At 47.2% G+C, this 27,139-nt stretch overlaps 1 protein-coding gene across 1 annotated transcript; it reads right to left on the bottom strand.

Moving 5' to 3' along the window:
• Positions 1-46: 46 nt before the first annotated feature.
• CNN3 (calponin 3) lies at positions 47-23,799 on the bottom strand. Its single transcript, XM_032487131.1, is given in 8 exon segments — positions 47-904; positions 2,196-2,342; positions 4,122-4,238; positions 4,603-4,740; positions 5,486-5,552; positions 5,755-5,771; positions 5,773-5,877; positions 23,457-23,799. Coding segments are annotated over 8 exon segments (990 nt in total). The 5' UTR covers positions 23,514-23,799; the 3' UTR covers positions 47-562.
• Between the last annotated feature and the right edge of the window lie 3,340 nt (positions 23,800-27,139).

Below are 27,139 nucleotides of genomic sequence, written 5' to 3' on the forward strand. Positions count from 1 at the left end.
ATCGTGTCGGCTTAGGTAAGAGAATGAGAACACGTGTAATCACAAATGCACACTGATCAGGACTTTATTTAAAAATTAGCAAACAATACTGTAGAAACATTGATATGTCAACTTCTAAAATGCATCTTAAATTTAGTTGGCAAAGACCACATTTAGCTATAAGCATGAGTTTAGTCTTCCATGTAAAAACCAGGTACTAGACTGTGAAAAACAATAATAGCTTCCTAGTGTGTGAAAACACCAGCTTAAGAAGAGGGCTGTAAAAATGCACAGATCTTTATAAAAGCACTGGCTGTACAAGAGTCCTCCCCTTTCACAGTATTCCTTTTTACTTCATACGTGAGTGACTGGTTATGCTGTAGAGTTAACGGTTATGGCACTAAAAGGCAACTATTTAGGGAAGAGGCGGAAAAAGGAAAAAGGAATGTATGTAAGGCAGTATTTCTTTTAGGTACAATTAGCATAATAGTGTTTTAGGAAGACAAGATAAAAATTACTCAAGGCTAGCTCGGTTCTCACCGAATGAACCAACAGGCTAACTACGGAGCCCCTCTGCGCGCCCCTAGTAGTCGATGCCCTGGTCGCCGTACTGGTACTCCCTGGGGTAGTCGTCCTGGTACTCGCCACGGTACTCCTCTGGGTACTCTGCCTGATAATCGCTATCACTGATTTCCGACCCATTTGTTCCCGTTCCTTGGCTTCCATTGTGAATGACGGGTTCTGTGGGAGCAGCACAGTATTTGGGATCATATACTTGCCGCCCAAGCCCATACACACTCATTCCTTTCTGGGAAGCGACTTTGTTGGTGCCCATCTGTAGAGAAATTGTCGAGTTGTCCACGGGTTGCAATGTTAGCTTCTGATCGTAGATGTCTCTCCGGGTACCCGGTGCTAACATCCCCGCCTGGTATTAGAGCATAGTGTTAGACAAGTTAAAACAGCAGCTAAAATCTAGTCCTGTACTTTTTAGTTACAAAATCGGCATTGAATATGAACACTGGTATATTACTCTCATTCGGTTTAGGGGTAAAGCTAGCTTACTAAAATATCCTGGCGCCGAATCCCTCTTACAAAGCCATACTCACTGGATTTCAAATCCTTGCTCTGCTATAAAATTGCTAAGTGGCCTCAAACAAGTTAACTTACTTTTAGTTTTAGGTTTCTCATATGCAAAATGAGGACAGCACCACCTACTTTGGATTAGGGAGAAGACCATACATACAGAATATAAAACCCAAGTGTGACGCTGGCATTCCTGAAAGTTACATCTGAATGCCTAGTACGGCCACACACACCATCCAGGTTACCGATTTTAAAAGCCTGTAATACTCCAACAAAAATTATGCTGAGCAGTTCCTTGAGGACCTGAGTCTTTCAAAAGGCTCTGGGACACCAAAGAGCCAGCAGCCATGTCAGAACAGCCTGTCCCCTCCTTTTCATTGAACGGTAAACTCGTCTCATTTGTCCTTTCTGCCCAGCACACACTTCCAGACCTCACTGGTAGAAAAGCAAACTTGAGTGGCAGCTATGGGACAGTGCCTGTGTGTCAGGACATGTTCGATAAAGAGCAACAACACGTGTCCTGAGGTCATGAAGAAAAAGCTCTTTCAGACCTGCTCCCCGCTCTTGCTGGACGGAAGACCTGTCCTGCTCTCAGACGGCTCTGGCTTCACCTCCTTGTGAGGTGCTGGCGATCTGTTTTTCACAGGAAGTAGCTCCGTCCTGTGTGGTGCTAGGGGCCTAGCGTCCTCACCATGCTGCATTTCCATCCACTTAGACTCACGCGTCTACTAGGATGCTAGCTAGAGTCCTTTATAAATAACACCAGATAATTTTACCCAAGTTAGTGGAGGGCTCCTTTAAAAATAAAAGTCAGAAGCATTAGAGTGAGCAGTTCACTTGGATTTGGAGCAAGAACACTGTAATAAACGTATCTTTTTCTTCTGGTGAGGTAGAAAGGCCAGCTGTTCTCACTGCCAGTAAAAGCCATGGGCCACACCATACCCGTGTGGCTACAGAAAAGGCCCTTTGATTCTTTTGCTTTCTCAGCAAATCTCGCTTTCCTGAAGGAATATACTCCATGTATATACAGTAACAAAAAATACCCACTTTGAACTCAGTTAAGAAGAATACGGTAAGTGTGAATTTAAATAGCCCCTTTGTACTCTTTGAAACAAATATAAAGAGGCACTTACCTGGCTGGCTCCTTTGTTGGTGCCCATCTGCAGGCTGATCGTGGTCTGATCAAAAGGTTTGTCGGTCTGCATTTTGGGATCGTAAAGATGCCTCCTCGTCCCATAGGCTGTCATGCCTGCTTGGCTGGCGCACTTGTTGGTTCCCATCTTTTAAGATAAAAGTAAGACCAGCACTAATTATCAGACACCAACCGCATATATGACACAAACAAAACTTTCTGTTCTACTAAAAAGATTTCTTAGAAGGGACACAGTTGACAAAGTCCACTCCAGTGCTGAGGTTGTGGTCAACTAGATGCAAAATCTCTATGCCCTTAAGAATAAATTTCAAGGTGCTCACTTCAAAAAAAGTAATTTAAAAGTAAATTTCAAAAAAAATTCACTAGATACAAGTCCTTAAAACATAATTCATCAGATAAAAACATGCGCACAGGAAGAGAAGGACAGACACATATAAAGTTATTACGGTGGCCGAATTATGAACAATTCCCTCTGCTACTCTTTCTCCGACTCTCTGTAGCATAGAAAACCAAATTAAGGGGGCCTGCTTCAGCCATTCAAAGGGACAGAGCTATCTTTGGCTGAACAACAAGCTTTTTTACTCCAAACATGTTTTACATAAAACGTGATAGTAAATGCCAGGTGTCTTCTGTGGCAGCTTAGCAAGGGCTTAAGTTTCATTAAAATCACCAACATTTTCATGGGAAAAGAACCACGTCTTGTTCCTCCAATTCTCATGTCACTAGACAGAGTCAGAGAGAAGCAGAACGAAGAATCTGAACTCAACCACGTTCAGAGGAATAATAATTAACCTTTCCTCCCCACTGAGAATAACACGCTTCAGCACCAACCAGTACACCCTGTTCTACTGGCTGGGAACACATGTCTACTGCTGCCCTTTTTTCCTTAGAAACAAGAATAAAGGCAAACCATATTACTGAAAGTCAAACCTGTTCATTGGAGAAGATGAAAAAAAAAAACATAAGCAACAAGGAGGGGGCATCACAGTGCTCCTACCTTTTAGACGTTCATTGTAAACACCCGTGTCTGAGTGTCTAGTGCTTTTACCGTGTCTTTCTGTGTGTGTATCCAGACGCACATACGTATAAACATACACATACATGTAAATATGCAGGTGCATCTTAAAAATAAAACTGGGGTCGTACTGAGCATAGTATTTTATGCCCTGATTTGTTTCCTTTAATTTTTGAACTCCTGTGTATCTCTTTTTATTCCTTGTTCCTTTTACAGAGTTCTCATAATTTAAACAACTGATTACTGTCTGGAAATTCAGGTTTCCAGTTTCTCACCATTAATACAATTTTGTTCTGTATAAAATAAATCCAGGTCAATTATAGCTTGACAAAGCTGAACTAATAAATCACTCCACCTCACATAGACTCGGTCAACAAGGGGGCACTGTATCCAGCAGGTATCAGGTAGGGAAGCCCTGAGCATACTGGGCACTTAGCAGTGGTGTTCTTGCGACACACTCCCGGGGAGCAGCATGAAGGGAGAAAACTGCCTGAACTAAGTATTCCCCAGGTCTGACAAATCATGCTTTACGAGGGTAAATGAATGACTTTGGCATTGAGGGTTTGTAAAATTGCTTCATTTTGTCAATAACATTAGGAATTTATAGTGTGTTTTCTTTAAAAAAAAAAAAAAAAAAAAAGGACAGTGTAATTAGGTGGGAAAAAGCAATCACTTCCTGGAGAAATAATTGTCAAGTCAGATGGCACACCTGAGGTTTCTTCTAAAGCCACCGCTGTCTCATGGGCTTTGAATGGACATAAGCTGTATAAACCACTTAGCCATCCCAAAACGTACACTGTGGCATATCTATCTATTCCTTCCTTACGAGACACTCTGCACGGTCAGAATGAGCCTGGATCAGTAACTGATGTGCGACACCACACTACTCACCTGCAAACCAATCACACTCTGGCCAGCTTTTAATTTTCCTTCATCAAAACGTCTTGTTTGTTTTTCTGCATACTTAACTCCAATGTCGATGGTTGTATGGAATCCTTTTGTTTTAGCCTAGACAGAAATATGCACACTAACTGAAAAGGAGCACTCGGAGATTCTGCCAACAAGTTTTACAGAAGGAGCAACAGGGAATTGACACTGGCCACAGGTGAAGGCTTCATGCCGTAAAACCCAAGCTCGGGGTGGAAAACTATCTTAGGCCATTCAGGAATGTGCCATGCCTCTGAAACATGAGTGTTCTAGTTAAGCTATCCACTGCGAGGCACCCGTGTCAGCAGCTTTCCCACCAAGCTAATAATCATGGCGGGCTCCTCCCTGCCTCGTCTGAACTCCCACGAGAGAGCGAAGACGCAATGAATCACCAGCATGGGGCGGGGGGGGGGGTTCAGCCAGCTCATTAAAGACATATACGTACCAGACCTGCTAGGGCCACCAGCGTAGTCTGAACCTGGGTCATGTTTCCATTCTCAAAAAGATCATTTGCTTCAAATATGTCGTGTGGCTTCATACCATAAGCCTGAATAGCTTTGATGAAGTTGCCAATATTCTCCAGCTACAAAGGGAAGAGGGCGCGTCACGTCCAGAGTTAAACACTGACGTTCATGTTACCTAAGGACCCCAAGTCCTCACGAAGAGGCACAAGGTTCCTGACCAAATACAGACTGAGCACAGCTCTCTCCGAAAGAGGAAGCAGTGAAAAGAGTATTTCATAGTGGGTCACATAATGGTCCTTTTTAATATTTTTAAACAATCAAGTTTTTTCCAGATGTTTTCCATACATGTTTTTAAGAATTTTGTGTCAGAGCTACCCAGGGCTGGAATTTTCTTTGTCAAAAGGTGCAAAAAATACATTAATACATAATGTATTGTTTTAATTTTATAACAAATTTGTGGTTACTGAATGCTTATCCTCATACCTCAAAACACACTCTCAAGACTAAACATCCAACTTTACTTAATCGTACACATTTATGAACAAGACTATGCTTCACACGTGTTCTACAGTCAGCCAGTAGTTGTGTTAAATTCCTTGCTTTTTCCCTCATTTATCCTATGGTCTAGATTGTATTTCCCTGTGCAGCTGTGTCAGATCCTCCCAGAGTACAGACTACGTTCAGAGTAGGAAAACCTCTAAGCTGAACATCTAATAATCACAGGACTAATTCTAAGTAATTATGAAAACATTAAAAATGACATTGCAAATAAAAAACAACATACAGTCACGGGCACAAATTTCTGTTTTAACCCTGTCATCGGTTCTCCCCACATACAAGTGACCAGCTGGAATCGGCTGTTACCTGAGGCCAGTTTAACGAGGACTCGTTGACCTTCTTCACTGAGCCTGGCTGTAGCTTGTTTATGAGCCTGGAAAGAGCATAAGTGACACCATATTGACTGGTCACAAGAACAAGGACTGGAATGTACAGTTGGCTTCCGGAAGGAGCATCAGTAAAGGAAGGCATTAAGAACACTTGCAGGAGAGCAGGGTTCGACACCCTGGCCCAGAAGGGGGGCAGGACAGAGGCCCAGGAGGGCCTGGGAGGGTGGCCACAGCGGGCCCACTTACTCGCAGAGGATTATGCCAGTCCTTCAAGCCCAGCTGGAAGTTGGTGCCAATGCTCATGCCCGTCACCTCCTCTATCCAGTTGCGAAGATCTTCTTCTGCCTGGTGATCATACTTGGAAGCAATCTGAAAGACAAGTAAATTAACTTCAGAAGTTTCACTAAAGCATCCCAACCTGCGGGCTTCCGACGTCCTCTACTTAAATTATCCATTAAGACCACGGCTGTGAGACCTGGGGTAAATGACACGCACTGGAGCTCGCTGGTGAACCTAACCAACCATTACAGCTTCAGTAACTAATAAACACTTTTGGTTAAGGAGGTGTCATACCGAATTTTTGAACAACACGTGGGGAGAAGCTGGGGCTGAGGAGGAGAAAATACAGATCAAGGTAAAGCAGATTCCCCATCCACGACACACAAAAAGCGACAAGGGCTAACAGCACATTACAGTACGGCGCCAGTGATATTTAAGATTAAGTAATTAAGTTACCACGTTCCAAAAGAGAGCGAGTGAGAGTGGCAGGACTCTGATACATGCAGCTGGTTACACAGTGTCCCAACTGGCCAAGACCAGTCTAATAGTTTTGTTGCCCGAAAAGCTCTGCTGTTCCTATGCCTTCTATTCAGCCAAACACACCGCAGCCCACGCACGTCCCCACACACCCTCAGGGGCAGTTACTGTACTTACCCTGGATGCTGAGCCTCTGCATAGTAGTCTATATCCCACAGAGTCCTCGCAGGAAGGAAAGGCGCTAGATTCACTTTTGGACCCTTAGTACCTTGCATTGTATCCAACACCCAAACATTTAACAAAACTGATATTCCTCACTTACAGAATTCTGCCGTCAAGGCAACGTCATCAGCACAGACGCTACACAATCATCATGCTAAAAACACCTGCTGAACACGAGCTTTGAAAGCTCTCTTCTTAATTAGCCCATACACCTCAATTTTAAAAAAGTAAAATTTAAATATTGTTAAAGATCACATGCCCAGGTTCTCAGCCTATTCCTCGACCCGGGGTCGGTCCTTACAGACACTGGTCAGAGTTATTAAGGAGAAGAACACAGCTGAGAGGAAGGAGGGACGACGACCTGTCACTGGTCTTCTCATTCGCACAGGATGAAGACGCCACCAGCAGACAATGAACGCCCACGGGGAAGGTGGCCGTGGTGGGCTTGGGGGCCGCGGTAGCGCTGCTGGAGGTGGGAGCGGGAGGCAGAAGCGGTTGCTTCTCGAACTCATGATTAGCTTTCAGTACTGAAAGGAATGAAATGGCTTGACCACATTTTTGTCACGGAGAGGTCCTCCAAGTTCCAACCTACCCCAGTCACAGAGGAACCTTCCCCTCCCCCACCACCAAGGGGCCAGTTGCGGGGATGTGGGGGGGCTTCTGTATCACCACGGAGGGCAGGTGATTTCACTAATTACTGTCAATTTAAGGAGACAGCAGTCCTGATCATCTGAATTGCTTCCCAACTTAGACAAATGGCTCTACACTTTTGACAGGAGAATGGATAATTTATTTAAGCTGTTGATTTACTTAACCAGGATCACAAATGGAAATTCAATGAGTTTATATTTTCATGTTATAACTAGCACTATGCAATGCTTCCTGGCTCAAATTTTGGCTCAGAGGTTAGTTTATATGAGATAGTTTAAGCACAATGTTGTGAGTGAATTTTCCACCACTGGTACCCCCTAAAAACCACACATTCTATTCTGACTTCCCGCCAGTCTGTTACATGGGCATCTGGGTGTGTGAATAGGGAAGGAGGAGGAAGTGATGCCTGGAGGTCCTGCCCCAGGGACACACTCACACAAATATTCTTGCACAATGTCTGTCCTCCGACATATCAGACATACCCATCTACACATGGCACCGTTAGAAAATGGACGAAAAAATAAGAGAAATATTAAGACTCGGCTATATTTTTACACTGGAATCTTTTACAAATTCCATATAAATTTGGGAAGGGGGGATGGGAACAGACAAAAAGGAGCAGGCGAAGAAGTAGGAAGTGGTACTCCTTAAGCATCAGCTATGAAAAGCTGTACCTGAGAGTGAGTTGAATTTTTTCAAAAGCAAGGCTCTCTCAACTAGGAGACGCAGCTCAACACATCTAAGGAAACACAGATGAGTTGGGGTAGGAGGGGATCTGCCTGGGCTGCGGGCCTGGCTCCGCCGGTACTACTGCTCTGCGCCACAGGTTAATTCTCTAACTTCTGAACTGTTTCCTGTTTATACAACAAGAAGGCTGGATGAATGCACTAAGTCTCTTCCCATTCTAAGTTGTCTGTTAAATAATTTGGTCAATCAGCAAAAAACTGTAAAGAAAGGCTTCCTCTTCATTTTTTTCGAATGTAGAGATGGCAGTTCTGTTGGAGGAGTTTTGTTTTCCTGGGGGGGGGGAGGGGGAGGGGGGTGATTCTTAACCAAATGAGACCAATTATTATTCAACCAAAAAAATATAAAAGCCAATTTACGTTTCCTTTGTTCAAAATGTGACAGATTCAGTGCCATGCCCCAGACTACGGGGTGCTTACAGATCTAACATGAAATATCCTACTAGGAACACCAGAGAGAAACTTCCATCTCCTCTGCTGGCTGTTCTGATCACGGGAGGGATGAGAGAAGAATCAAGGGAGAACAAGGGCTGGGGTCAGATGGGCCTGGGCTGACTAGTTACAGCCGGGGGCCCAGGACGGCCGGCTGGCCCTGAGGCCTCATGTAACAGCACGCGCACACGCAGAGTTCATGAGCACATACACGCGCAGCTCAAGACCCCAAGTGATGAACCAGAAATGCCAACTGGGGATGAGTCCACATCACGTAACTATTGGTTTTGACTTAGGGTTTTCCTTTAAGGGGAAGAGCAGCAAGGATTTTCCACCCAAATACTGCTAACGTTGTTTAAGCAAAGGGGCTTTCTGCGGTCGAACCAGCTAAATAAAATTCAAGATTTAGGAATGTGTATCTGCTTCTTAAAGTTTACAAATTTTAAAAACGTTCTTATGAAATCATCTAGGAAAAAAAATTTATTTCAATTTGTCTCTTAGCTGCTGGCCTGCAGCGCTGTTCCACAAGACGCAGAAATCATAAGTACATTAGAATTACAACCCAAGCAAATATAATTATATTCTTTAACGACACAGGTTATTTTTAAACTGTTTGTTGTACACATCTTTCAAAGTCGAGGGACTGAGAGCAATCAAAAACAAGAAGTAAGCTTTGGCCAATAAGATTTATTTACTATTTTCACCTAAAAGCTTTCATTTCTGACCATCAGGCAGTAAGTAAACACTGACATTTTCTTCCCTGCAACAGAAAAGGGAGCTTAAAAAGTTATCTAATCTTATTAATACCTCATGGAAATTTCACTCTAGTTTGTTTAAAAGTCACTCTTCCAAGTTGTTTATAAACATCATTTTCTTTACTCGTCTTCAAGATTTATCTTACTTGACTTTTCTAAGTGACCTTCAGAATTTCTGCCTGGTTCCTCCCAGGCCCCTGCCTCCTCTCCACTTCCTCACATCTAGGCCCTCGTGCAGGTGACTTCTGTCCAGCTGCTGAGAACACCTATTGGACGCGTCTCACTGCAGCTCATCAAATACAATCAAAAAGCGAAGAAAACACAGGCTGAGAAAAAAGCCTCAGGGCATTTGATGGGGCTGATCATCCCCTGGCCTTGGGTGTTCCGTAAGCCCAGGGGCTCGGCCTCTGGGCTCTGCTCTCCCCCAGCCCTCTTCTGGGAACAGCCAAGGGCGCCAGTCCCAAGCCGCCCTCCACTTCACAGGCAGCTCTGTCCCTTCCAGCTGCGTGACCTTCCTTCCGGATTTCTGAAGAACGCTTACTTGTTTAAAAAAATTTAAAGTGTCAAGTGTGAAGAACGTGCGTTCTTCATGGGGGCGATGCACCCCCCACAAAGGGGTGAAAACGGCCTTAGACATTACAAAATGTGTGACCCTCCCCACCAAACTCTACTTCTCTGTATTATACTCGGTGGAGGTCAGGAGGCATTCAGAAAACACGTCTAAAAAGACTCTTTGGGAAAGTAGTGCTGAAAACAAAGTTGAGAAACAAGCACTAGACAGAGCAAACAGCGCAGGTCTCTCGGCCCTCTCCTCCAGATCCTGCTCCCTGCCCACCTTCCCAGAGGTAAGCGCCTGTCCTGGGAGCCGAGTCTTCTCCCAGGCTCCGTGCACATGTCTTAAGAGTGGATCAGGCACACCCTAGCACTAGAAAAACATCCCCTTCAGAAACACAAGCCCTGAGGGCCCACACTTCCTGACAGTAAAGGGGGACCCTCGGTCAGATAAAAGCCGGCTCCTGCAGGCTGCTGAGAAACCGCCCAGCCCTTCCTGGCCAAGGTCTGAGAAGGCTCCCTCTCAGAACCCCTAGAAGGGGACACTGAGTGAGGAGGGAACCCACGCTCCAAAAACTTCCACAACTGGCCCGGCAGGGCTGTTCCCGCCCCGTTTCTTGGTGCACTCAGCCCAGGAGCGATCAGGCAGAAAGACGGGGCTGCTCCCGGCAGGAGGCGGAGCGCCGGCATCTGCGCACAAGAGCTGTCTGCCGCCCGCGCACACCCAGGGACGTCCTAGAATCTAGTAAAGAATGAAGACACGTCTTCCCCGTGTATTCCTTCTCACAGTCCGTTTTCTCACAGCACTTGTTAAAACCTGAAGCAACAGTCCCAGGTTACCGTCTCCGACGGTTACAACAGCCCCCAAATTTGGGTTGTGTCTGGGCTGTCCCCAGACTCCCTGCCTCGAGCCCAGGATAGCCCAGCACTGCCCCAGACTCTCCAAGTGACATCATACTCAGCGTCAGCTCTCCTCTTCCAGGTGGTCCTTGTGTGTCTGGGGTTCTGCCTTCACATTCTTTCTGTGTTACCCCTTCCTTCTGTCCTTCATTCAAATGGCTACCGGGTGACAGGCACGGTTCAAAGGCAAAGTCCCTGCCCTGAACGCTTCCATTCTGGTGGAGAGACAGATATTAACCAAGGTGTGTGAAGACATGTGCCAAAAAAAGAGGAAAAAGCAGGGTATTTAAAATAAAGGGCGAATGGAAAGATGGGATCACTGGAGTCTCAAAACAGAAAACAAATGGTAAACTTCCATCTGAAAGACCAAGACGCCACTTCCCTTCTTTGCTTTATCACAGGTCACTGCTGACGCCTCGTGCAAGACACTGAACAGGCTTGAACAGCTTTACCTACCTTAAACCCCTCCCCCAGTGGGGCCTCTAAATATGTGAATACGCTGGCAAATTTTTAAGTATTCACGTTGGGGATACAACAGACCAAAAACCACATGCTTTGAAGTCAAATGTCAAAAACTGTTCCCCATCCCAGAGTGACCCAAGTAAGTCACTTAACCCTGGTGACCTCACTTCTGGCAAGTTTCCTTCCTTCTAGGGCCCTGGTGAGGAGGAAGCGCATCCTGACCCACATCAGAATCAATGTTCTCCATTTACACCAGCTTGAGTGCAGAACTGGTATGAGCCGACCCCCACCGCACCCCGTCCCCTGGAGTGTCTGCCACTCAAGAAGAACCTACGGCTGCAGACAGGCTCACCTCCGACTGGTCCATTCCCACCACCGCTCATCTCCAACCTCGTTCCTGCCGGTCCTTGCTCTTCTCTCTACTTAGAGTGTCCTTGCTCCCAAATTCTTGTTCTTTTCCAGATTATTGCTGGTGAAAAGTTGAAAGTAGCTACTTTTTAAAAAGCAGGTTTGTCAAAAAAGAAGCCAACTGACAGATACAGAGAACAAACTAGTGGTTACCAGTTGCCGGGGGTTGGGGGGGGGAGGAAATGTAGGAATGGAGGAGTTGGGGGTTCACACTGCTGGGGTGTAAGATGGACTCAAGGATACAGTACAGCACAGGGAACACAGCCATTTGTAATAACTGTAAATGGAAAGTAAACTTTAAAAGTTGTACAAAAAACTTTAAGAAGTAAAAATAAATAAAAATAAAAAATGTAAAATTGAAAAACAAAGTAGTAGTTATTAGTACAAATGTTCAGTCTACTATCCTGAGCCGTAAGCACGGGGCTAACATCGGATCCTGGGGGAATGATAAACGCCACACGCAAGGTAACAGCTTCTCCAGGGAAGAAAGGAATGGGATCAGGAGGTCGATTGTAATTTTACTGTCTTTTTTCATAAACTGGAAAATAAAATTTCAAAAAAAATTTTAAAGAAGGTTTGTATCTAACAAGGGGTAATGGGTAGGAATTGCAGAGAAAATCACTTGACACTGATGTCAAGGTAGATTACATGCCTTCCTCAAGTTCACTACAGAATCTGAGGCTCATTCTACAGCATGAGCTTGCTGATTAACCATCTGACAGGGAATGACTATTCCAAAGCCGTGGAAAATCACATCCGCCGGGGTGAACAGGAGTGGTGTCTACGGGCATTTTAAACACGGCCCTTCTCTGAGAGATGCAGCCATACGTTCAGACTGAGGCATCAGCATGTGGCGCCAGCACAGATTTTTCCCTCCAAATATGTACAGTCAAATGAATACAAAGATATTCTGACTCAATGTATGAACACTGTGAAACTGGAGAAAGTATAACTTAAGAGGAGTTGGTCCAGTGCCTAAAACAAACAACGGAACTAGCAAATGGCAGGAAAAATGCAGAAACTGCAGAATGTCATTTTGTCTTCTCCATCTAGAAAATGATCTTCAGACTATACAGTTTAGAACAAACATGGTTAAAAGTGGATTTTAAGCATTGAAACTTAAATAAGGAGGAACTAATCATAGAGGCTGGGTTCCCAGAAAACTCCAGACTCAGAAATAATGGTTAATGAATGGTTAATGAAGATGTGCACACTGAATAGCCCGCCATGTTAGAAAAACTGTCAAACAGCAGAAACAGGAACCCACTCCTTCCCCACTCCCACCCAGCAGCCAAGGGCCTCTCCCCGCTAGGCTGAAGAGCATGGCTGCCGTGCTGGGTGGACGCGGGAGACGGGGTGTGCGGGCAGGCATCCCAGCAGGCATGCAGGGAGGTGCGGCATGCCCAGGAACACCTGCCTACGTGCTCCTGAGGGCAGAACCGGCTTTATTCCCCCCTGCACCCCTCGAGCCATGCTGGTCCACAGTGGGTACTCAATGAATGATCTTCATCTACATACAGTGCTACCAGACCAGGGAAACGCCACGGATTTAAAGATCTGTCTTGTTTCTGAGAGGCATCTGCATTTGAATGCCTGCTCTTTCTGGGCATCACATCTCCTTGATCCTCCTCCAGTCCAGTAATCCTAGATGGATCACTAGGGACATAGTTGTTTTACTTTCTGATAAAAGCCCTTATGTCTACGGGGCTCCGTAAATTCAGGTTAGTAAGCCCAGAAGTGGGGCCTGGTCAGCAGGAACAACCGTGCCCACTGTGCGGACCACGTCAAGGCAGGAGGCGCTCCTGGGGACATGCACCCGGAGGCTTAGGTTTAGATCTGTTCTCTTCTGCTTTGGCAACTGACGATTTGAAACTACAGGGCAGCCTTATTGAACTTGCAGAAAATAAACTGGGAATAGTTAAAAAGAAACAAAATTCAGATTCAGAAAGATCCTAGCTGAATAAACAAATTCTTCAAGATATATGTAAAGCCCTGCCCTAAAGCCCTAAAACTGACACCCAGTGCTCACTCAGTGAGCCTGGAGAAGCTAATGCTGTCCTGGTCTGCACAAGTCCACAGTTATTTATACAATACTATTGCTTATCTTACTTGTTGGATGCAGACAGCCTCATGAGGTAATTAAGGAAAGGATTATTTAAATGAAACAGGTGTCAAAGGAGTATGTACACTATAACACCTTAGGCAAGTAGCATCACCCCTCCTTTGGAGGCAGGACAAATCAGCCTGCCAAGGCAAGGATGGGAATCCTCCTTGGAACCATCTCACACCAGGTGATGACACTGATCAAAACAGAATGAGTCAGTGCATTGTAGTCAAGTGAAGGGGTCAATGAACAATCCCACTGTACCCTAGTAATCAACCTGAGAGCCACACTCTAAAAGGGGGCAGGAGTGACCAAGAAGGGACTTTGAGGGGCAAGAGAAACAGACTAGTACCATCTAACTAGTTAGACAGGAATTTATAGAAAAGGGAGTTGATTTACTCTGAATGCCACCCAGAGGGCAGACCCTGGGTAAACATGCAGAAATCCCAGGGGGCTGACTAGGGGCCCGGGCAGCGGAAAGACAGCTTATACGTGGAAGCACAGAGGGGCAGGAGACCCAGGAGAAAGCTTGCTGAGAACATTCTCTCACTTGGGAAGGAGGCTGGCTGGGTCCTCGGTGTTTTGTTGCTGTAGAGATCTTATTGAAAAAGGTTCTTAACGGAAGCCCCCGTAGGTAAAGTAGGTGAAAACAGAGCTGCTCTTCAAACTTTTATTTTCATTGCCTCACTTCTAGAATATTTAAGGGTCTGCACCTCATCACAGCGCCTGCAGGTGACCGGACTTTTTGCCGCTACCCAGATTTTCACACACCTGTCTCCTCTGTAGGATTCTAGACGCTCCTAATGAGTCGGGCATGCGAACAGCACTGAAGAGCTGTCCTTTCTTCTTCTGTAAGTACAAGGAATACCAACAGCATAACTTTTCTGTGGCCTGGGAATGTATATGCATTCCTCATCGCCTGTTCAGCAAGTCTCCTTCATGAGTCTCAGAGTCCATCATGACCTGAGGAAGAAGGCATGAAATCCAGCCCCACCATCCCAAGGGTCAACTGTAACCCCACCAGACCGGGAAACCCTCTCCACTCCCAGACCACGGACCACACCCATCCAAACGCCCCCAGCTGCCTACCCCGGAGTGGAGCCGCGACACACACTGCCCCCTTACTCTGAGCTACTGAGGGACAAGGGTGGTAAAGAGGCCAAGGAGAAAAAGATCCCAGCGTCCAGCCAGCCTTCAGTGAACGTGGCGCTCCCCTGGGGAACCCAGATGTGGCTGTCAGACCAGGAAAGCCTTCTCTGCTCACTACAGTGGAGCTGGCCATTGGAGCGACGGCTTTAAACAACCAGCGAAGAACAGAGCTGAAACATCTAATTCTACATGTAGGACAGATAGATGCCGGCTAGCGAGACTTCACAGGAGTCTCATAGATGTATTAACTGAGCAAGACACCACCGCCTTATTCCCCCCAGTGAAAATTAGAGAAAATGAAATTTCCATGAGGTCACAGGGCTCTCTGCACATCACAACAGTAAAACCTAACTCCACATTTTACCTGATTGTAATGCAATCTGAGAGCACAGAAAGGGGGGGGGAGCGAGCTCCTGTGGAAGCACTGCATCCTCCATCAGTGCTGCACCCCAACACCAAGGTCTCTCGGACATCCTGTCACCAACGCTTGCTACAGACACCCAGACACAAAGAACAAAATAAGCCCGACTTCACACCCTTTCCAGATTACGGGCCATGGGAATGAGGAGAGCGCAGCATCAGGCTGCAAAGGGGCCTCGGCAGGGAAGCGGCTGAATCAACAGTGTATTCCACACACGGACCTGGGGCCATCACCTCGCATTCCTGCTGCCTACGCCGTCAGACGTCAGCAACTCCACAAGAAGAGGAACACAACTCGGGAGAGGAAAGGGGAAAGGAATGTCTTACCCACCTCCGTTGTCTTCCTGGTCCTCTTCCTCCTACCTTCCCAGCCTCTCACGGCAAAGCGTCTTCCCTCTGCTGCTTCGCTCCCACCCACCAGGTATATGGGCGAGGGGGAGCCCTTCCCTTTATTTGGTCCAGACTACCCCCTACCTTGTCTGAAACAAGTGCATCTTTGATTGAACCTGCGGCCAAGTCTCAAACTGTCCCGCTTCTCTTTTACTTCACAGCAAACCTCTCCATTTCCTCACTTCGTCCTCCTTCCTAACCTTCCCCACTCCCCCCTGCTCCGGAAATTTGCTCTACTGAAAATGATCTCTTAAAAGGTCACCAGTGACCTCTCCGTGGCCAAATCCCGTGGCCTGTTTCCTCCTCCCGGCCTCTCCGCAGCAGCACTCTTGGGGCCCTTCCCATCTCTCTCCCCTGATTTCTTGTTAAAGGAACTGGAGCTCCCCTCTCTGGTTTGCCTCCTCCTCTTCCGCCATGAAAGATGCCAATTCCCGCGAGTTCTGACCTCAAATTAAACTGGTTAGGAGCATGGGCGCTGGAAACTGAATGCTCCACTTAGAATCCCACCACGCCCATGCCTCAGTGCCCTCACCTGTAAGTCAGAGGTCATTAACGGCACTTACGTTAGAAAGTACTGAGAAGAATCAATGGCTTAATTAAAGCACAACAACTCAATAAATGTCGACCCCTAACCTCCTATCTGTGCTTTGCTAGCCACTCCTGTCAGATTCCTTCCTTCAAAGTCAATGTACCATCGACACCAGTTACTTGATGCTACCGCTCAATAGCTGTTTTGATGCTGTCTGAGCTTTCTATTTTAAAAACTATTATGAAATAATTTATAAAAGAAATGCCCCCATCCCATTCCTTAGCCTCATCTCAGTGCCAACTCCCACCTGAGTCTGGTGGGCGTGAAACGGGGGGTCACAGAAGTCACTCTGACTCAGACTTGAAAGTAAGGAACTAAGGCAAGTGACTTGGATTTTGACAAGGCTGCTTTGATAGGTTCTTTTTTTGACATCAAGAGACCTTCCTTCTCTTTTGAACCATTGGTGGGAACCACGCAAGCTGGTACTACCTACAAACAGATTAAATGCTAGGTCAGAAGTTACGTACTTTTCCACACGAGCACTCTTTAAGGAAATAGCCACCAGCAGGGAAGTAATGATAAATACATAACAGAAATCTATACAATGGACTGTGATTCAGTTTCTAAAATATTCAAATGATATTCAAAGCTATGCAAGCAGCTGGGTGAGTATAAGGGATACAAGACATCGTCACTACTTTTATATTTTGGTGCTGTTTGCATTCTGGACGAATATTTACAAAATATTCACAAAATATTTGCCAAAAAATCACAAACATTCACAAAATAAGGATCAAAAAAGAGAAGAGGTTCTCACAGGCAAGGAAGAGGGCATCCCAAGGCAGATGCACTGTCTTCACACAGAGATGACTCTCCAAAGGTCATGGGCTCGGCAGGGACTCTGGACCCAGGTCGGCTCTCAAGCCTAAGACTTTCCCCCCACTGGACGCTCCCCACTCCCACTCTCCTACGAAGCCGAGATGGGAACTCTGAACTACACACACAGTCGACAGCACAGGCAATCATGCTGCCTGCAGACAGAGGATCAAGAACAGAGAGCAGGGGGATGGCTTAGACTCAGTGGCTTAACATGAAGTCCTTCCAACTCACGGAGAAGCGAGCGTGCCTCCAAAAGCAACCACCACCACCACCACCACCGTCACTGTATCAGACCGACGTACCCTGGGCAGGCCCTGGCACTGACTCAAATCAGCCCAGAATCTGCAGTCTCAAAGGGCGTTGCCAGCAATGGTTCAAAAGTTCACAATGAGAGATTTGGCAGAGACGTCTCAGAGTGAGAGCACTTTAACTCTTCCACCGGCCCCCATAAAAAGTAGCTTCCTACCACACGCATGTTTTGGACAAGGCCATAAGGTGGGAAATGCCTGTGGGAAAGGGTGTCAACAGCAGAGCTGTCACTGAAAGGAGAAAGAGAAGAAAACGGAAAGCCCAGGCCCTGAGGGGAAGGAAACTCGGACCGCACGCCTGTGTGTGCGGCCGCCGGGTCTCTGCAGGAAGGAAAGAGCAGGGGCCAGTGCACACCGGGCTTCAGAGCAGAGAGCGGCTGGCTCGGGGGAAGGGGTCCAGCTGCGTGCGGACCCTGAAGACCGGCCCTGGGGTTCCAGCTCGGCTGCCCAGGGCCCAGGGCTCTGACAAGCTCGCCACGCGATGTTAGATGGGAGTGCAGCTTCCATACTCCACTGGAAGTACGACTGCCACAGCTATTTTTGCATCCAAAGTAGAATCACGTGTTCGCATTATGAGACTTACTACACATGGTATTGATTATTCTTCCTACTTCCTCCCACGTGAAACAAAAGGAGGGAGGGAAGGTTGCAGCAACAGTGCACCCTCTCTATCCATCTGCGGCGCCTCCTGCAGTGCCCAGCAGGCTGAGAGGCCTGAGACAACGCAGAAGGATGAGTGTGCGAGCATCTGAGGAGGGGAGAAGAAACAACGATGAAGTCACAGCCCGAGAGTCCCGCTGCTGGGATCCCCGGGAAGGTGTGTCGGGGAAGAGAGGAAAACGCTTAGGTTATGACTTGCCCAGAAGAGGCCTTCCAAGCCCAGAGGGCCTCCTCTGGTCCCTGCACTCACACCCCTAGTTCCCGGCCTTGCCAATGCTGCTGCACCCACCCAGGTCGCACGCCCCCCTGAAGCTCCCTGGCCCCGGGGGGAGGAAGATGCCGGAGAGGTTCCCTCCCTACCGCCTGGAGGAAAGCCAGGAGCCGTCTTCTCTGCTCGGGGACTTGCTGCACACAGGGCTACGTAGAGCCTTCACAGGACCATTTAAAACGGAAGGTAACCATGCTTATCAATCCACTGTCCCGAAACCAATAAAAGATGTATCCTATTTAACAGAAATTGGTATCTCAGGAAGAAAATGGCAAATAATGCCGCACCCACAAAGCGTGGCGTCTTCCTGCACACAGACGTCCGTGGTCCTGGGGGCGGTGTGGGCAGAGCGAGAGCAGGGAGATACCTGGGGATCTCCCTGAGGGACGCATCAAGGCTGCTGGGGGAGGAGGCGCAGATCAGGGCTCTGGGGGCAGGGCACAGTCTCCACACAGAGGCGAAATAGAGAGGTTTGGCTTGGTAGCCCCCTACCTGCCTGAAGCCTCGTCCAGATACAAACGGATTCTAGCATGAATGTCCAAGTCCTGGAGAGTCTCAGGAACCAGAAGGCAAAAGCAGCTCAGGAGAACACAGGACTGAACCCAACCAGCGGAGCAAAACGAACAACTGCTAACATTTACATAATGTACACTTTTGGTTCCACGAATTATTCAAAATACCTTACACAGACTATCTTGCTTATTTCCCCCCAAACCCTTCAGAGGGGGGTACTAGCATATCTTCATTTTACAGATCAGACACTTGACCAAAGTCACAGCATTAAGAGGACAGAACCAAGATTAGAACCCAGTCAGTCTCCATAGCCCATGTTCTTAACCACTAGGTTCGACTTTCTGACGAGAATCTGGAGGGGACCTACCAAACAGCTTCAGGTTCGTAAGGATTCCCGTGGTCCTGTTTTTATAAAATTGGCAAGATATTTTTTGTAGTGATGGGCCCCAAATTGTATAAGCTTCAGGCCCCACAAACAATGTGGATTAAACCCCAGGCTCAAAAAATCCTTAACAAAAACTTGAGCACAAGTGCATATGAATGACAGCTAAGAGCCCACTATGACTGAGTTCTGAGTTAAGGAGAGTCAGTGCACATGGCATATGGTGCAGAAGGCCAATGCCTAGAATAAGATGAAACTTGCCAAAAACATTCTAAGAACAAGCTCCCTCCCCCACCACTTGGTCATACTGAGAAGGGAAATAAACATTTCCTACTCTCTTAGATATAATGGTCATGATTGGCTGAAAAACCAAAACCATTCAATTGTGCTTCTTTCTGTTTTGTTTTTTTTTTAATGTATCAGATACAATTAACTGTGGTTCCCAACACACTGCTAAGTGAAAAGAAAACGCTAGCCTCAGGATCCCACCTGGAAGGGAAAAAGGCAGAGAAATGGAGACTATGTCCTGGTTTACGAGAGGAGGAGCAGGTTTTCATTGCCAAGCTTATTTCTGGAATGGACAGAGGCAGACAAACAGCACAATTTCCACAAAGGAAAGAGCGTAAAAAGTTGTAAATCACAGGACAGTGAGTTTGATAACGGTCCTCATGAATGTTCCAGGGTGAGTAGTCTGAGCGTTTTCAAGAGGTAGCATGACACCCCCGTCTCAACTCGGCAAACTGTCTTTTCTTTATCTGCTTTGGTCGAGACGGGAAAACAAACAAACAAACAAAAGCAGACGAACCACAACGGCACATCCCTACCAGGAGCTCGGACCTGGGCCGCTGGCCCACTGAACGGCCACTTTGCAGGAGGTCTTTTGGGGGATGCAGGCAGAGCCTTGCAGAGGTGGGACCTCTGCTGTTCCTCCCTAACCTGGGAGTCTAGGAAAGAACTTCAGCAACAAAGAAGGAATTATCTTAGCGATAAGTTTTCAATGGAATATTTTCAATGTAACATAAACTAATTAAAAAAACTGCTGAAGAAAAACAAGCTGTAAAAATCACCACGTCCTTCAAAAATATCACACTTGCACCACAGAGTTCCTTTACAGAGACTTCTCAAACAGGGCTGATTTCCAGCTTCTAGAGACGGTAAAATCTATACCTGATGGATAAATTCATTACATCAGCAAATAATTATTGGGCAGTCTACTACTGTGTGCCGAGTTAGATTCTAAAATACAGATCTTGGTATGTCTCACTAGTGTTACTGCTGGTGAAAAGAGACAAACAAACATACAGGCTGAAGGATTCTCCTTTTTTAAGCCTGTCTTCAAACATCTTCTTACCTATTAAAAAAAGTAAGTTTGTATGTTCTGGCATGAATTATTATCTTGTCAAACAAACATCTTGAAGTTTACTGTCTTTTCCCCTGAGATTTTACTAATTAAAAGTATCTAAGATCAAAGACTTCTTCAATTCATTGATGAACTGTCTTCACAGCTCAAATATAAAAAGACCAAAGGCAAAACAAACAAACAAAAAACCCCAAAGGCTTTTAAAATAGAAATGTAATACTTAAAGAGGCAGTGACATACAAGTTTAAGAAATAATACCAACATTAGTTTTCTATTACTAAGAACTAATAGTACAACATAGTCATTGAATACTTACTGCAAGCCAGACACATGTCAACAATGCAGAGTTTAGGGGTGATTAACTATCATTTCCCCCCATTTTACTGATTAGGGAACAAAGACAGAAACATCAGATAACTTGCCCAACACCATTTCAGGCAGTAAGTGGCAGAAAGGGGACTAGAACCCACGCCTGCGTGACTCCAAAGCCCGCTCCACACTACTTTCCCCAGGATGCTTACACTTTCCCCACTTTGTTAGCGAGGTTTTAAGGGGGAAAAAAACTTGTATTTAAGCAACATATCAGTTATGCAACACATAAAGAAAAAGCAGGAAGGAATCTAAAGGTGTCCAAACCACGCAGTGTTAAGTTCATGTTCCACAGACCCACTCATCAGGTGGTTCTGAGCCCTCAGTCAAAATGCAGTATCTCACAAAAAAGACTAGCAAACATGGATATTTTATTTCCAAGCCCAGAAGAGATTAAAACAGCATTAAATGTATAATCATGATGCCAAGAAGTGACAGGTGGACAGCTGAAAATTGGGCGAGGGGTGGAGGCGGGGGCAGACAATAGTGACTTGCAGCGAACACCCTAAGCACTTCACTAAATTAAGGTATCAGGCTTAGAGTTAAAAGTCCTTAGACTATGCCAACTTCTTCTGTGATCATGAGCAAATCGCATCTTTTGGAGCTTCAGCATTCTGATCTGTAAGTGACGTTGGCTAATCCCAGGAATCCTCCCCACCCTGCAGGGCGGCTCTGCTGTCGAGATCAAAAGACTTCCTATGAAAGGATACCGTATGAAAGGACCTTATAAATGAAAGGGGTTATTAAGGATGGTTTGATGCTTAAAGGGATAAACCCACAGTTATATAAACCCAAAGTTAAAACTAACTTTCCGAAAGTTCTGAAAGCTGAGGTTTTACTATTTTAAAAAACGTATAATAATCATAGCAATCTAGCCCCAGTCTATGCATTTCCTTCAGTCTGCTCAATAGTAAGTAAGAAAGGGGCAGAAGTTGCTTCATTAGTCAGCAAAGAGAAATTCACATGGATACTAACACCCAAGGCAAGTCAGTAACTTGAAGGACTGCCAAAGTTCTCAGTACCTCACTTACAATGCAAAAGGTAGACTCAACTGCCACCAGCCAAGAATCACAAGGGTGAATTAAAATTAATGCACACAAGCCCGGCCAGGGTACCACAGCCAGCAGTTTGGACATGCTGATTCCTCTGAAAGGATTCCTAAAGCTTTGCTGGTAAACCTTGGAAAGAACAGAAGGGTATTTTGCAAGTTTTCAATTGGGGTTTGAAATCAATCATACAGAAACCACTCACTTTTCTGTTCCTTAAAGAAATATTCAGAAAACCATTTCTAATATGGGCAACACACTTGGCAAGTTAAAGACCTAAACGTTTCCATTTTAGACACAGACTAAAGTCAACTCCTTACTTCAAAGATTACTTAGAATTTACTAAAAACTGAATTATAATATGATGCGGCGACTACATAACGGAGGGTGAAAAGAGCCACAGTTCTCCCTCGGGGTGTGACAACGGTGCTTCATGGTCTCTCTACAACTCATTCCACACTGGGACCCCCCCCCCCCCCCGCAACGCTGGGATGTCACAACTCTGACAAAGCCGGCGAATTCCACCGGCGGTCGAGCGGTGCGGTGGCAATCCTGACCTGCTTCGGCTCCAGGGAGGTTAATGGGAATTAAACCACAGCAGCCCTCCTTTGTGGCGCTTTGGCCAGAACAGCAGAAAGGAGACAATGAGCGTTCTGTGCGCAGTTCCGCGCCGATTGGCTGGTCTCTCCCCCCAGAAACCCCTGATGTCATGGGCTTGGAATGCAGGGAGGGAGGAAGGAAGGAGAGGATTTGGGGAGGGGGACGCCTCTCATCTCTTTTCCAGCCCAAAAGTCCCAAAGATAAACCCAACGCCTTCTTATGCCGGGCAAAGTGGCAAAACCGAGCGTTACCAAAGCTCCAAACCACAGTCAGCCTCAGCAAATAAACCTTAAACAAAAGCAATCCAAGAAGATATTCTTGATACCGTTAAAGTCTAACGTACTACAAACTTCTCGGTGTTTTATTAAAATCTCAAGTCAGCTACAGCAGATATTCCCAAAGCGACGCGCTCGGGCTTTGTCTCCGCTTCCCGCAGAAGCAGCAGCAATTTGCACCGGGATTCGAACACCGTGAAGGGCTCTGGACGGCCCCCATCCCTCCGGTGGTCCCGGAGGTCTGTGGGGCGCTCAGCGAGGAGGCGAAGGAACAATGGGGGACCCAGTTTGGCCACGTAACGGCCTAACTTTACTCGCGGCTTTGAATCAGGTCCAGAGGTTGTAACGGGAGAAGGTGCGGGGTCGGCCAGGAGACCGGACCGGGGAGGATGGCGGGGGCTGCTCGCTGGGTCCCCAGCCGCGCGGACCGGCCCCACCTAAGGGCGAATGGCCAGGCAGGAGCGCCCCCTTCCCGGAGGGGTGCGTCCTGCACCCGCGGACCCGCTCCTGGAGCCAAAGGCCAGCGCTGCGGGATTCCAGGAGCCCGAGAACCCACCGCCCGCCCCCAGTCCCGGTCCGCGGCGCTGGAACAAAGCCAGGAGAGCGCTGGGGAGCAGGCGCCTCCAGCCCGGGACGCGACAGAGACGCGCGGCAACTCTCGCGCCGCCCCAACATCCCCTCTCCGCGCAGTCCGTCAGCCAGAGCGGGAGGGGACGAAGCGCGGCCCAGCGCTGCCCCGGTCCCGGGGCCCCCCGGAGGCGCTCTGCATACCACCCCTCGCTCTGGGGCCTCGCCCCACCCCAGCCCAGGCGTACCTTGTTCTTGACCTCGGCCGAGAGCCCGTAGGAAGGGCCCTTGTTGAAGTGGGTCATGATGGTTCGGGCGGCGGGAAGAGACTGCGCTCGGGTCCCGGGGTTCCTCGCACTCGGCTTCCCCGCTCCTGGCCCCGAGGAGCGGCTGCACCGCAAGACGCTTGGAGCTCGCTGTCCTGGGCGGCGCAGGAGTCGCCCGGACGCGGCGGCAGGACGCGGGCGGTGCCTTGGCTACTCGGTCCGACGAGGTCCCGCAGAGCCTCCCGGTCCGCTCCGGAGTCCCGCACAAACTGCCCCCCACCTCCTCCTCCGGGCCTTCGGGGATTGGCCGACGAGTCCGACCAATGGAGGGCCGCCTCCTCCCGCCTCTCCGGCGAGGGGGCGGCGCGGCCAATTGAAGGGCGGCGGGCGCCGCTCCCCCTCCCCGCGCGGGTCCCAGCCCCCGCCCCCGCCCTCACGCCACACAGGCCCGCGGCGACGCGGCCCCTCCTCCGGGCCCGGCCGACCCGGCAGCGCCGGCGGAGCCCGGCCAGCGCTGGGAGCCGGCCCCGCCCCCGCGCCCGGCGCCCGGGGGCTTCCCAGCGGCCCGGAGTTCACGTCGACTTCCAGGCGTCCGCTTGGGGCCGCCGGAGGGGAGGGAAGCCCACCAGGGCTGGCCCGCGGCTGACCCGCCGCCTCGCCCTGCCTCCTCCCCGGCCCCAGGCCCAGCGCGCGCATGTGGCGGGCAGGGCCCCTCCACCCGCTGTGGGACACGCCGGAGCAGCCCTGGAGTCCCTGTGCCCGAGAAGGAGGGCCCCTCCCTCCTCCGACACCTGCTTGCTCCTTCCTTACCTCGCAGCTTCCCACACCTGTTGGTCTGACCTCTACCCCGCTGCCGCCAAGGGAACAGTCAAGGCTTTGGGCCAAATTCGAGCTCACTCTGTGTACGCTGTGCGGGAAAACCTGGGGAGTGCGCCACGGCAAAGCCTGGCATTTCAGGTTCGTTTCTGGAATCGCTCCAGCTCCTTTTTACGAGCATCTTTATCTGGGAATCAGCTAATCCAAAAACCCAGGTGGCTGTTATACATTTTCTTTTTCCTTTCTTCTTTTTTCTTTAATCTGAAAGCTTCTTTGAATCAAGAGATCTTTATATAGAGATGAGTATCCTCCTATCCTTTAGGCCAGAAGGCGGCCCTCCATTCTTTCGTGGTTCCGCTTCCTACTCATCACTTTCCCTATGATCTCAAAGTAGTTTTATGGGAGGAAGGAAGCAGAGCTTTCCTCATTCGCCGGAGTGCCTGGCACTGTACTACTGCCTTCCTAACACTGTCTCGTTTCCTCCCCCTAAACAGCCTGTAGGTGGGCATCATATGTGGAGAGAAAGCTGGTGCTCAGAGACCTGAGTGTCGGGAACGACGTCTGCCGGCTTCCAAAGCTTTGCCTCTTGCCATCACTTTCCGTGCACACCAAGGACGCGTTCCCATCCCTGACACCCTACTATGAGGGTTTTGTTTAGCAAACACCAGAGCAGGTCATGAAACCAGGTGTGGCAACCTGCTTGAGAAAAGGAGCCAGACAGCTCACTGTAGCTGAGCTGACCTGGAACAGAAATGAGTAAGACAACTTTTAAAGAAAATGCTATTAGCTTTTCAAGGACTTTTGAATGACAGGGTCAGGGGAGGTGGAAGGTGGAGACAGCTAATAGAGAGGAAAGTGAAACGATTTATACACAATTTGCTAATTTAGTCAGGAGGTAAGAATGATAATTAGATCATTCTTCCCACACAAAGATGACACAATTGACCTACGATTAGTGAGGCAAGCAGTCTGGGCTGTTTTTCCAGTAGTGTGATAGTGGCTGTGTCATGGACGTGACCTCACCCACTTTTCACTGGGAGCAAGGAGTGTGGGAATGGCGGCCACACCTGAGGTTCAAATCTCAGTTCTGTCAGATGCTGTTCCCGCTGCGTGTAAGCCTATCTTATCACAGTGGAGATGGAGAACATGGCATCAAAGTTGTTTAATCTACTCAAAGGTCATTCCTTGTAGAATGTACAAGAATCATACTCAATTTTGTCATGAAGAGTTATAGACAAAAATGTGAGTTTTGTTTCATGAGTTATTATGTAACGGGTACAAAGTTTTAGTTCGAGGTGATGACAAAATTCTGGAATTGGACAGTGGCGATGTTCACAAAACAATGTAAATGTATTTGACACCACTATATACTTTAAAATGGGTCTTTTAAAACCCCTCCCTCTTTTTCCTCCTTGCTACCCTACCTGATCAGACAACCATTGATACTTTTTCTGTCTCTACATATCAGTTTGTGTTTCCTAGAATTTTACATAAATGGAACCATACAGCGTGTCCATTTTAAATGGCTTCTTCCACTCAGCAAAATTATTTTGAGATTCATTAATGTTGTAGCATGTATCAGTAGTTCATTCCTTTTTATTATATTCCATGTGTAAAGATATATCAGTATGTATATCCATTCCCTTGTTGATGAACTTTTGTGTTGTTCTTAGTTTCGGGCTGTTGCAAATAAAGCTGTATGAACATTCATGTTCAAGTCTTTTTTATGGACATGTGCTTTCATTTTTCTTGGATAAATACCTACGGGTGGAATGGCTGGATCATATGAAAGGTATATATTAAACTTTTAAAGAAATTGCCAACTCGTCCCAAAATACTTGTACCATTTTGAGTTCCCACCAGCAGCGTGTACGAGCCAGCTCCTCCATCTCCTCGCCAGCACTTGGTATGATCAATCTTTTGAAGTTTAGCCATCCTACTAGGAGTGAGGTGGTGTCTCATTGTGGGTTAAATTTTAATCTCCTGAATCAGTAATGATGTTGGGCATCTCTTCATGTGCTTATTTTGTCGTGTGTGTATCTTTTTCACGAAGCGTTTATTCAATCTTTGACCAATTTTTTGTGTTTTCTTATAGTATATATCATTGCCAGGATAGGTTTAGAAAATTCTGACCAAATTCTAACAACAGCATGTGTCAGCAAATGCTAGAGTTTAAGTGAAATTTCACATTACAAAATAACTCCCAGGGTGTGTCCCAACAATCTTAAGTATTTTAACTGGAGCTGCCTTTAACATGCAGAACGTTTTGAATTGAAATAAATGCTCTTAAAGAGGTCAATGCTACCTTTCCAAATTCCCATTAATTAAAAGCAATTGGTGGGGAGCCGTAAGAAGGTACTCTCACAGACACACATCTGTGGATTACACTGCCCTGTTACCTTCCCACTGGGACAAGAGTGAAAACTGTTCTGGAGAATACACCCTGTGTAGACACAATGCCAGAGAATTACAAAGAAGTAGGAAGGAATCAGTTGTATTAGAAGGCTCAGAGGAGGCTAAGCGACTTCTAAGTAACTACTATGCGCTAAGCAATGTTACAGGTGCACTGTGAGCAGCGAGATCATATCTTTTATCACCCAAATAGGGATAATTTTGAGAGTGACGGGTAGCACTAGTGTTTTTTTGTCCCAGGCAGTCCTGATAAGGATCTTTGATAGTGTTCCTTTTCACCCTCAAAAGTGTCCCTTGTTTAGATGATAAACGGTCACTTCATTTATAAGCATCACTCACAGTAACCCTGAAAAGTGGTAAATATTATCTATTCTCATTTTACCATCAGAAACTAAGATTCAGTAAGAAAGGACACACAACCTGACCAGAGTCGGTTA

Source organism: Camelus ferus, chromosome 9 (genome assembly GCF_009834535.1).
Source record: "Camelus ferus isolate YT-003-E chromosome 9, BCGSAC_Cfer_1.0, whole genome shotgun sequence".
In the NCBI taxonomy this organism is placed as follows: Eukaryota; Metazoa; Chordata; class Mammalia; order Artiodactyla; family Camelidae; genus Camelus; species Camelus ferus.